General features: G+C 37.3%; 2 protein-coding genes across 2 annotated transcripts in view; one reads left to right on the forward strand and one right to left on the reverse strand.

Annotated features, from left to right (window-relative positions):
* Positions 1-4,481, reverse strand: part of sytl5 (synaptotagmin-like 5) — a 43,567-nt gene extending 39,086 nt beyond the window's left edge. Inside the window, exon 1 of the mRNA XM_074659020.1 lies at positions 4,354-4,481. The gene's annotated coding sequence lies outside the window, so the exon portion shown is untranslated. The remainder of the gene's footprint in view (positions 1-4,353) is intronic.
* A 2,660-nt stretch (positions 4,482-7,141) lies between these two features.
* On the forward strand, positions 7,142-11,961 carry LOC141782517 (dynein light chain Tctex-type 3-like). Its single transcript, XM_074659024.1, has 5 exons — positions 7,142-7,298; positions 9,053-9,094; positions 9,204-9,327; positions 9,450-9,527; positions 10,876-11,961. The coding sequence occupies exons 1-5, from the start codon at positions 7,272-7,274 to the stop codon at positions 10,950-10,952; spliced, it is 348 nt and encodes a 115-aa protein (XP_074515125.1). The 5' UTR covers positions 7,142-7,271; the 3' UTR covers positions 10,953-11,961.
* The last annotated feature ends 121 nt before the right edge of the window (positions 11,962-12,082 follow it).

Genomic DNA, 12,082 nt, shown 5'->3' on the forward strand with positions numbered 1-12,082 from the left:
GGTTTAGAGAGGGCGACACAGAGGCATCACTCTCTGACCAGAAATCTATTACCCATCTGAGTCATTCCTCTCAGCACTGCCTCCAAATTACATTTGTGCTTTTTTTAAGTGTTTTTTCTGCCCTCCCACACCTGCAGTGTTGGTGTGTGTGGACGGGCTTCCACTGATTGCCCCGCTGCGGCCATGATTGAAAGGGGACGCGATGCATCTCTGAGGCGTGGGGCTACAGGCTGCATACCAAACGGGGTATGCACTAGAGAGCCATGGATAAAGGGATGCATCAGAGAGTGGGAGGGAGGGAAACCCCGCAAAACACGGCACAACAGAGATCAGTTATTGAATGCAGCAGCACAGACGAGCTTTGTTGCAGCAGCACAGGTCATCAGCAGAGTTAATCTGGATATAATCATGCAGATTATAGTAGGTTTAATAAGCTAGTATTCAATGTGGCTCGCGGTTTAAAGGCAGGCTTTCAGTGCATCTCAATTACACTTGTCCTGTTTATTGTTTGTGAGAATACAAGAGTGTACAGGATTTATGTGAGAAACAGAGGAGGTGCCAACAGAACTGCCCTATTGAGTCAGAAAGCTGTAAGTAGTAGGTTTAATAAACTATTATTCAATGTGGCTCACGTTTGAAATGTCGGTGGGACCCGAGGTCAAAGTTGAAATAATTTTTTGGGCGCAGCGCTCTTTGGGACCAGTGGGCAACTCCGGGGATCTGAAAAGTGAAGCCAATGCTGAAGTGCCTTAAAATTGCATTCTTTCTAATAGCCAGCAGGGGGCGACTCCTCTGGTTGCAAAAAGAAGTCTGATTGTATATAAGTCTATGAGAAAATGAGCCTACTTCTCACTTGATTTATTACCTCAGTAAACATTGTAAACATGAGTTTATAGTCTCAATCTCTAGTTTCAAGTCTTCTTCAATACAGCATGATGTTCATTTAGTAAATTATTGTCCCATTTAGAGTCAAATAGACCATAAAGCAGGGGATGCTTTAGGGCGGGGCTACCTTGTGATTGACAGGTCGCTACCACAGCGTTGTCTGGTCTGGGAGTTTTCTGTGTTTTTCCACTTATATAGCTAATATAGCGCTCTTGATTTATCTGTCTAGTTTGCTGTCTCTCTGTGACAAAGTAATTTTTTTTTGTAATTGTACATGCTGCTTTCATGGAAATACATTTCTGTTGTATAATAATCATACTATAATGGATTCTGGTCTTAACTCAGTTTTGACCAAACGTATAGTCGCAGCTCTTTGGTTTTGTAGGTCAGAGTACATCAGTCTGGCACCATGAGCTGCAGCCTGTCACAGAAACGCCTGAGATAATAACTCATACATGTGTGAATGTATGTGCCTGCACGCACGCACACACACACACACACTTCTACTGTGTCTTGGCAGATCTTGGAGACGCAGACCTCTAATGCAGTGTGACTGCACTCCCCAGGGCTTCTTTCTGCTCCGCTGGATGAGCTTTGGCTGCCTGCATGGAGAGAAATCAGGGAATCCCTTCTTTCTCTGGCTTCTCCTCCTTTATTCACCCATTTATTCCCCCTGCAGCAGCCTTGTGTGTGTGAGCTGTATAAAACCTTGGTTATCATTAGTGAGCTATTCTCCCTGTGACAATGATAAAACAGCCTCAGCAGATAGTGAATCTACTGCTTACAGGAGCCAAATGAACCAATTTAAGGAAGCGTCACTATGACAAATTATATGGCAGGGAGTTTTTTTACGCAGCAAAGGCTTGTTGTTCATGAAAACAACAGCAATGTAAAATTGCCTACTCAGGGATGTTAACATATTTTTCTTTTTGAGAAAGCTTTTACTTAGGCTGCTTATTTTAATATTGCATCCACTTACAGGGCTTCATAATGAACCTAATGATAATGTATGAACTCGTGGCTGTTATTTTAACTTGTTAGTACAACATGCTTTGTTTTAATTTACAGCTGTTTCCAGTCTTAAACACACTGATCTGATGGCTGATAGAAAACACTGGCTACATATTGTCTGTGGCTAAGTAAGTAGCCACTTTGGCCAGTTTGGTGGCCAGTCTGACAGGTCTAATAGCCACTTTCATGAGTTGAATTGGCCTTTTCAGACTACAGTACATTGGCGGCTTAAACTGGCAAATTAGAATGTAACACTTGCTGCCAAATAACTACAGTAAACAAGACTAAACCATGATTAGTCCATTATTTTTAAACTGAAGTCAATCTTCAGTATTTCAGTTAAATCAGAATTTAACCAATTACTGCATGTAATTTAGTGTTGAAACAAGTAGTAATTTTGATAACAGACTAATCATTTAAAGCAATAGATAATAACATTTTGGGAAATCAGCTTAGTGGCTCTCCAGAGTTAAAAGGAGAAGATTATTGCTGGACAGATGTGAGAGTGGTATTGATCGTTTCATCTAATTGTCTAATTATTTCAGACTCAAAAGTGAGGATTTACTGCTTTTCTTTCATTTATATCAGCGTAAATAAAAATATATTTGAAATTTATTCTGGTGGTCAGATAAAACGTGCAAATTTGATGATCAATGAATTGATTTACAGCTGCGAGGATTAATTGATGAATCAAACTGTCATCTTTAAGTTGTTTCTCTTGTTCCTATAATAATCTTTAGCTTCTTAATGCAGGGATTCACTGCTTTTGTTTGTTTTATTTGATAGTAAAGAGAATATATATCAGTTTTGGACGATTGGTTCGGACAAGGGATGCACCAATACGACTTTTTCAGTCCCGATACTGATATCGATACCTGGGCTTTGAAGTATCGGCCGATACCGAGCACCGATCCGATACCAGTGTTTAATTAATAAGCTGTATGTATGCCTCACTGTGTGGAAGTGACTGGGATCATTCTTTTATGTGTAGGCTTGACTTAAACATCACTTTACTAACTTTGTAATACACAATGTAACAAATAAATACATATATTAATTTATATTATATATATATTTACTGAATTGTTATTTATTATTAAATAATAAATCGTACACCAGCAACTTGGTAAAAACAATCTTCAAAATTATCAGGAATTACAATTCAAGTGTAAATCTGTTTAATGCAGCAACAAATTGGTCAAAACTTAAACAGGAATTAAAATTCCAATGTGCAATGTATACAGTATATAAACATACTGTAGAATTAAATGTAATAGATCGGCCCCATTATCACGATACCCGATCCAGCTGTTTGAGTCAGTATCGGCCCGATACCCGATCCAGCTGTTTGAGTCAGTATCGGCCCGATACCCGATCCGGTATCTCATTATTAGTTGTGGATTATGAGTTATAATCATTAGCTGCAGCCTTAAATTGACTGAACAATGAAACTAGTCAGCCCTACAGCCATAATGTCATTCATACATCCTGACCTGCATGCATCATGTATACCAACATCAAACCTACAGTATGATGACTTCTGGTTCCTGAATAGAGGCTTTAAATCCTGCTGCTGACAACATCTCACCACCTTTCAAAAGAAGCTTTCGTTTCTTTCATCTTAAACTGGATCTCACATCTTCTCTGCTGTGAGTGGCAGCATCAAACACAAAAGCCTATAACACCAACTAATCTGAGCTGAATTGTAATTAGGTCAGCAAGTTGCTACATCATCAGAGTGTACCTCCACACCTGGTTGCACCTCCAAGACACTGAGCCATGATATCCAAACCAGCCCTGCAGACATTTAGCATCTCATCAGTGACACCAGTCTTCCCTTGAGAAGCCCTGGGATATCCCAGTGTCTCCACATGAAACTACCACAGACATGGTCATCGTTAATTAACACGTATAGGACCTTTAAATTGATTGAACATCAAGCTTCAAAAATGCCTTGAAAAGGTAAAGTCACATCAGGTGATCAATTGATCTATACCCTCCTTGTCTACCTGCTGCCTTCCACATCATGACATAATGGATTAATTGCAAGTTAATTAATGCAACATATTCTCAGCACATTATTAAATCCAATTGATTTGACTGCAGGTTAATCTACCGTCGAAACCAGCTGGGAGGAAGCAAGAAAAGGAGCTTTTTTGCTGCATTGCACCTGCACAAACGCGCTCAACTTTAACCGGTGAAGTGGGTCTGTCTGCTCCGGCTGATGTGAGACTAATCCTCCCTCTCAGGTCGTGGTCTGATTGGGGGTCTGGTGGGGGTCTGATGTGGACAGACCAGCACCACCCTCCCAAAAAAGAGGAAAAAATTACAATAACACAAATAACTGAAGAGAGACACTCAAACAGCGGCTGACTGTGCCATATGTCAGAGGAAACGCGGCGGTGCTTGGTGTCCCGGTGTTGCTGCCGGTTGACCTGCAGAGCGGCGGAGTCTTACCTGCTGGCTGCGGCGGTGAACCGGTAGTGGAGCACCGACCGACCGGCAGGCTGTGGAGAGAGTCAGTCCCGGGATCAGACGGTACAGACCGTAGACGTGAGTGTTGTCGGTGCGCCTCGGCACCGTCTGAACGCAGAGAGATCCACAGCCACAGCCAGGGTGTTCCCTACAGGAGGGGGCGTGGTGTGCGTGTGTGTGTGTGTGTGTGTGTGTGTGTGTGTGCGCGCGTGGTTGTGTGCGTGCGTGCGTGCGTGCGTGCGTGTGTGTGTGTGTGTGTGTGTGTGTGTGCGCGCGCGCGTGTGGTTGTGTGCGTGTGTGCGTGCGTGCGTGTGTGTGCGTGTGTGTGTGGTTGTGTGTGTGTGTGTGTGTGTGTGTGTATCACAAATAGGCTTACTTCTGACAATGCGACATTTGTTTCTGCACAAACTCAGACTCCTGTTGTTGTTTTCTATGAAATTCACTTATAATAATGACCCAGTTGTACTGCTGGGTCATTATTTTCTATATACTGCAGTGTGTTGTGCTGTCTGTCTGTGTGCTCTAAATTAGGTTGAGGGAAACTCCTTATTGTCACTGGTGGTACATTATGTATTATGGATTTCCCCGCTGAGATCCTCTGAGAGTCTGTATTTCTGTGGTTATGGCCGGAGCTCTGCTGCAGTGACAGTTTGTTTAATATTGTATGAAATAAATGGGTTGGGCACAAACAGGGCTGTGAAAAGAGATGGTGAGATGGGGGGAAACACAATATCAAAATAAGAGGACCTTAGGACCTTAGTTTAGGAGCATAAAAAATAACCCGTTTATCTGTGCTTTTGTTTACTAACCTTAACTTTCATTGTGACCTCTCTCTCGCTTATTGTACCACAGCCATTGTTGTTTTTATATGCATCTCTCTGTGTTGCAGGTCAAGTTTAGCAATGTAGTATAATGATATCCTACATAACATCTTTACTAACATCATATTCTCCTCTTTATCGCTCTGCATGTCTTATTTCAATATGTGTTTTAATTGCATAATCTGTGTTACGGTGTTACGACTACAGTTCAAAAACAGTCTTTTAGTTAACTCTGGTGCATTTACAGCAGTGATTAAATCCACTTTGCCCATGTTAGATAAATAACCAATAAAATGAAAAATTAACTACATACACATGTAGTTGTGTGCCACATTGCATTATTATCATAACAGGAGCTCAACCTTTTACACAAAAGCACACATGAAACATATTGTGACACATGGAAAGTTCACATTTACGTGCAAAACAATAATTTCATATATTATATTCAAGGATTCAATAATTATTATTATAATTATTATTATAATTATTGTTATTATATATTGTTATTATACATTATTTTGCAATTAGATACAATATAAACAATACAATAGACAATAACACTACACAAAAGTGGCACTAAAGGAATAAATGATATATCTATATCTATATATATAGAGAGATATAGATATATAGATATAGTATAGTATAGTATAGTTTTGTATAGCATAGTATAGTATAGTATAGTATAGTATAGTATAGTATAGTATAGTATAGTATAGTATAGTATAGATATAGTATTGTATAGCATAGTATAGTATAGCATAGTATAGATATAGTATTGTGTAGCATAGTATAGCATAGTATAGTATAGTATAGATATAGTATTGTATAGTATAGTATAGATATAGTATTGTATAGTATAGTATTGTATAGCATAGCATAGCATAGTATAGTATAGTATAGTATAGATATAGTATTGTATAGCATAGTATAGTATAGCATAGTATAGATATAGTATTGTGTAGCATAGTATAGCATAGTATAGTATAGATATAGTATTGTGTAGCATAGTATAGCATAGTATAGCATAGCATAGTATAGTATAGTATAGTATAGTATAGTATTGTATAGCATAGTATAGTATAGTATAGATATAGTATTGTATAGATATAGTATAGTATACTATAGTATAGCATAGCATAGTATAGTATAGTATAGTATAGTATAGTATAGTATAGATATAGTATAGTATAATATAGTATAGATATAGTATAGTATACTATAGTATAGCATAGCATAGTATAGTATAGTATAGTATAGTATAGTATAGTATAGTATAGTATAGATATAGTATAGTATAATATAGTATAGATATAGTATAGATATAGTATAGTATAGTATAGTATAGATATAGATATAGCATAGCATAGTATAGTATAGATATAGTATTGTATAGATATAGTATAGTATACTATAGTATAGCATAGCATAGCATAGTATAGTATAGTATAGTATAGTATAGTATAGTATAGTATAGATATAGTATAGTATAATATAGTATAGATATAGTATAGATATAGCATAGCATAGTATAGTATAATATAGTATAGATATAGTATTGTATAGATATAGTATAGTATACTATAGTATAGCATAGCATAGTATAGTATAGTATAGTATAGTATAGTATAGTATAGTATAATATAGTATAGATATAGTATAGATATAGCATAGCATAGTATAGTATAGTATAGTATAGTATAGTATAGTATAGTATAGTATAGTATAGATATAGTATAGTATAGTATAGTATAGTATAGTATAGTATAGTATAGTATAGTATAGTATAGTATAGAATAGTAAATATTTACAGTATTTTTCATATGAATGAGACGCCCTCTAAGGTGGATGGTGGTCTGGTGTTGCAGTGTGTGACTTCCACCACAGGGAGGCGACATAATAAAACCAGCTTCAGGAGGAGCAGAACTATCTTGACTTGTCTTGTCTCTCAGTGACTCTTTGACTCTGACCAACAGGAAGTAAACAGCAACAATCAGTGAGCTGAGCCGGTGATAACAAAGACAACACTTACCTCTGCTTTACCTCTGATCTATCTCTGTATGAGAGACAGCAACCATGGAGGAATATAACTCTGGAGATGAGGTAAAGCTGTCTGGAATAACATTTAATTTAACGCCTAACACGACACAACAAAGACGACTTGGTCTGCTAACGGTAGCTCAGTCAGTTATCTAGCATGTCAGCTAACTAGCCTAAAGCTAGCGAAGCAGTGGTAGTTATCATCGGGGTGCGGTCTCTGTCATCACATTCAGCTGCATCTAACATGTAAACAGAGTGTTAACGACACAAACTGAAAGTTACAGAGACAATTATAGAGATAAATAGTCCATAGCTGTTATTATATATAAAGAAAGAAACATCACCGAATGGAAATATTCCTACTTCTCTTTTTTAATGAAAATGTGCTACTTCATTTATGGTGTATTTTAATTACATTTTGTCTGTTGTCTTTCCCCTTCCTTATTTTATATTATATATGCTTTTTTTTTGTCAAATAAATGTCACGAAAAAAGTCATGGTATAGTATGTCTAAAAATGGCATTTAAAGGTCCCATATCATGCTCATTTTCAGGTTCATACTTGTATTTTATGTTTCTACTAGAACATGTTTACATGCTGTAATGTTAAAAAAAACTTTATTTTCCTCATACTGTCTGCCTGAATATACCTGTATTTACTCTGTCTGAAACGCTCCGTTTTAGTGCGTTTCAACGGAATTGCAACAGAATTGCATTGCTAGGCAACAGCTTGGGTCCATGTTTACTTCCTGTCAGCTGATGACATTCACATACACTGCAACCAGGAAATAAACTGGGACACATTTAGAATGCTTACGTTTAAAATTGTGTCAAGGTTCTAAATATTATATATTTGTGACATCACGAATGGGCAGAAATCCTGACAACTTGTTTCAAATGCAGAGTTTCTGAATACGGGCTGTGTGTATTTCCCTGTGGATTGAGTGTTTCAATACTTTCACCGTATTTATATAGGACTTAAGCCTGCTTTATAATAAAAAACACATGTAAATCTCACATTTTTATAATATGGGACCTTTAAAAAGTCATAGTATAGTATGTCAAAAAATGTCATTTCATTTTTGTTTTGTTACCTGCTCTTCATTGATTTACTGTAATATGTTGCCTTGTGTTGTATTATGTTGTTTATCAATTGGAAAACTTAGACAATTGAGAAATATTAGATACAGTTTTATTATTCATTAATTTTAGTGAAATTGTCAATACATTTCTTCTTAAAAAAGATTTGATTTGATAATGAAATAAATCTTTATTTCTGTATGGTTTGTGCTAAATACTTTATTGTGACACACTTTGTTTAATTTAGCCTAAAACACATCTGTACTTACTAAATATATCTAGTTATTTTACACCTGCTGGAAGGATGTAAGGTATTCTACAGAGTTGGGGTTTTGCATTTTGCACACCACTTTGCATTTCGCTCAGGCCACACTACATTCGTTTGTACAACATTGTACAAATGAATGTACAACATTTTATGTCTACAAGAGTTTTGCCTCAATAAATGTATTAGTGTGCATATAAATGTTTAAAGCAAAGCATTGTTAGACATGTTTACTTGTGTATCCGTTGGTAAAAGGTTAGTAGGAGAATAAATGCCTTGCTGTTGACATGGATGTAAACGATGTGAAATCATTACACTTTTTATAACTTGTAAAATGACACCTGCTGTGTCATGCACATATTGACTGTTATATAGAAAGATTCACACTATATGATGGTTTCTTCATGCTAAAATAGGAAATAAAACAAACCTAACTAACCACATTTTCCCTTCTTTTTAAAATTTGACTGCAGGTTGTCTTCAATGCCGATGAGGTCAATATCTCAGTTAAAGAGGTACCTTTTAATTTCTGGAAACATTAATAAATATTTATTGTAAATCCACTATTTAATGTGATGACAGTGTACATGACTCTCTCTCTCTCTGTGCGTGGTTTTGTGTCAGTGTATCGAAGGTGTTATTGGCGGAACAGATTACAACCAGAGTAAAGTGAACCAGTGGACGGCCAGTATAGTGGAGCACTCTCTGACTCACCTGGTGAAACAAGGACGGCCGTTCAAATACATAGGTGAGCCAACTGCCTGTCATGTACAATAACATGAGACCTCAGGACGTGATGTTGACATGTGGAGCTTAAATGTGACTCATTAAACATGTGACTGAGTAAAACTGCTCTCTGATGTTTTGCAGTAAACTGTGCGATCATGCAGAAGAGCGGCGCTGGTCTCCACACAGCCAACTCCTGCTACTGGGACACTGCCACTGATGGTGAGAGATGACTTATAATTAGAGCTGGTATCATTTTCAAATTTGTTCAATACCAGTGACAATATGATACCTGAGTTTCAGTATGCATACCAAAACAATACTTTTTACAACGCCTTACTTTACGCCTTACAACGCCTTACTTTACCTATGGACTTTTTTCATATATTATATTATTTTAAATATATAGAAGCCAAATTCTCAAGTATGAAATCTACAATCATCTTTTGCATAGTTATTATGTAAATCAGGAACCATCTGATTGCAAAATCAAGTGAACAAGATTATGAATCTGACCAAACATTTATACTTGATACATTTCTGTTGGAACCAAAAAGGTGCTGAGATTTGATACATAACCCTTATTTTAAACATTTAAAAGTAGAATTGTCCCGACAGCAATCAAGTGAAAAAAATCAAGTGTCTGTGGCTGTCGCAGGACTGTAATTGGAGTCTTCCACAAGCTGCTAGTTTGACAGCTGTGAGAACTAACAATAACAATAGCCGTGTTCGTTTTACGTTTTATTAATGTTTATTTACGTTCATAATGATAATTGTGGGAAGTGACTTTGGAGGGAGGCCTGAAGGGACAGACTTTGCAACTTTGTCTCTAGATGTAGGGACTTTTGGAGCTAGTGCTGCGAGCTGCTTTCATTGGAAAAGAGTTGGCAACACTGGCCTGGGTTTTTTGGTTGGATCATTTTTAAAAATCTAGTGCACTCTTGCTAGTTTATCAAGATCACCGACCCTGCCTTTAATAGAGATCGATAAATTGTCCAGACCAATTTTCGCTTATTACAGATATATTAGCATCAGCATTCACAGCATATAATATAAGATACTGTATGTTTGAGGTAATTTAGAAACAGTGTTTACATTACATAGTTTGTCCACCAGGACACCCCTGACAAGTTATTTTTTTCCAATTGTAAAATGTTGGGCTGTCCTGAATACCATTTTTTGGGCTTCGAAGCTTCGGCGCAGCGCAGCGCAGCACAGTTCTTCTGTCTGTCTCCATCTCCCTGTTTCAGTGCCCGGGACAGTGCCACCGCCGCAATACTGTACACACACGTACCTCTACATACAACACACAGCCATATTCGTCTGAGAATAACTAATAATAATTAATGTTGAAGATGAATAATGAATAATGTTGTGAGATTATTCCTTATTTCATGGACTATTTTGGGATTTGTACATTTTTATTACAAACTTGTATACAAAAAACAAAGCATTCGAATACTGATTTGGAGGTTGATTTCCATGACAACTGTCGAAGCTTCAAAGCATTCGGGTCAGCCAAGTACAAACTACTACTGTGTAATTTCTCCTGCTTGTTCGTGTCTTTCAGGAAGCTGCACAGTCAGGTGGGAGAATCGCACGATGTACTGTGTGGTCAGTGTGTTTGCTGTTGCGGTGGCGCTGTGAGCTGCTCTCTCTCTGTCCTGACACCGTCAATGTCTGAAGTTGGAAATGGCACCGTGACCAAGAAGCCATGAAGATCCTCTGATGATACCCTCTGTATGTACAAGTAACTTATTTCTCCCCACTGGCTTAAACAACGAAATGTCAGGAAGAGAGTTGTGATTTGTGAGTCGACAGCCTGCGTTCGTGTGAGAAAAATGTTGCTTTGTATGGACCAAGGTCAAGATTCAACCCTGAAGCAGTGCTTTGTTAAGAAACTACATCTCAAACATCACATGTTCTTTGGTCGACAAATGTTGAGAGATTGAAAACTAAATATTTTCTCTCCGTATGTTGTCCCAAATGTTGTAATCTGTGCATACTGTAAAACTTGATTAGATTTTAGCCGTACTAGCAGCAGCAGCAAGGCTCTGCGGATGGCAGTGTCTCTCTGTGCGTCGGTTGGATCTGACTGAAATATTGCTTTTAGTTATTGTATAGGGGTGTAAATCACAAGTTGCATCACGATACGATATTATATTGATTCTTTGGACAATGATATGATATTTGCTGATTATCACAAAGTCTGCCACGATAACATTTTTTGATTTGATTCAATTCAGGGGCCTGCGATCAATATGAAGCGACATCATATGCCCATTTAATACAGTTAGCACTGCTTTGCCGAGTACAGCCTCATAGCGCTGCTAGCATGGCTGTAGACTCTTAGTCTTGTCTTCATTCATCACCTTCAGTACATTCCCAAATAAAAACAGTTGCTGTCGTGAAATGTTTGGTATTTAAGAAAAGTCTGTAGTAGCTGCCTGACCATTTGTATGAAGTGTCCCTACTAGTCTGCATTAATATTTGAATGACTGTTCTGTATCTGTAACTGTGCAGATATGAGAATATGTATTTCCTTCATGGTCAGAAAGACTAATGCACTTTTTCTAGACTTTCTGCTTAGAAATCCTTGATTTCTTCTGTAAAACTGAGTTCATTAACGATGTTTAATAAATTTAAATTATTGGAATATCTACAGTGCAGTCATTAAATGTATTAATAATCCAGTTTTTTTGCATCTGACTGAGTGTTGATCTACAAACCAGAATGTGTTGGACTGACACAAAGGAGATAAATGTTACTATTGTGCA

Source organism: Sebastes fasciatus, chromosome 14, assembly GCF_043250625.1.
Source record: "Sebastes fasciatus isolate fSebFas1 chromosome 14, fSebFas1.pri, whole genome shotgun sequence".
NCBI lineage: Eukaryota > Metazoa > Chordata > Actinopteri > Perciformes > Sebastidae > Sebastes > Sebastes fasciatus.

What these genes read in the sequence shown, in the direction of transcription:
- LOC141782517 (XM_074659024.1), top strand. Translation starts at nt 7,272, where the DNA reads ATGGAGGAATATAACTCTGGAGATGAG. An exon ending in AATATAACTCTGGAGATGAG is followed by an intron (nt 7,299 to 9,052) that starts GTAAAGCTGTCT and finishes ATTTGACTGCAG; the next exon opens with GTTGTCTTCAATGCCGATGA. An exon ending in TCAATATCTCAGTTAAAGAG is followed by an intron (nt 9,095 to 9,203) that starts GTACCTTTTAAT and finishes GTTTTGTGTCAG; the next exon opens with TGTATCGAAGGTGTTATTGG.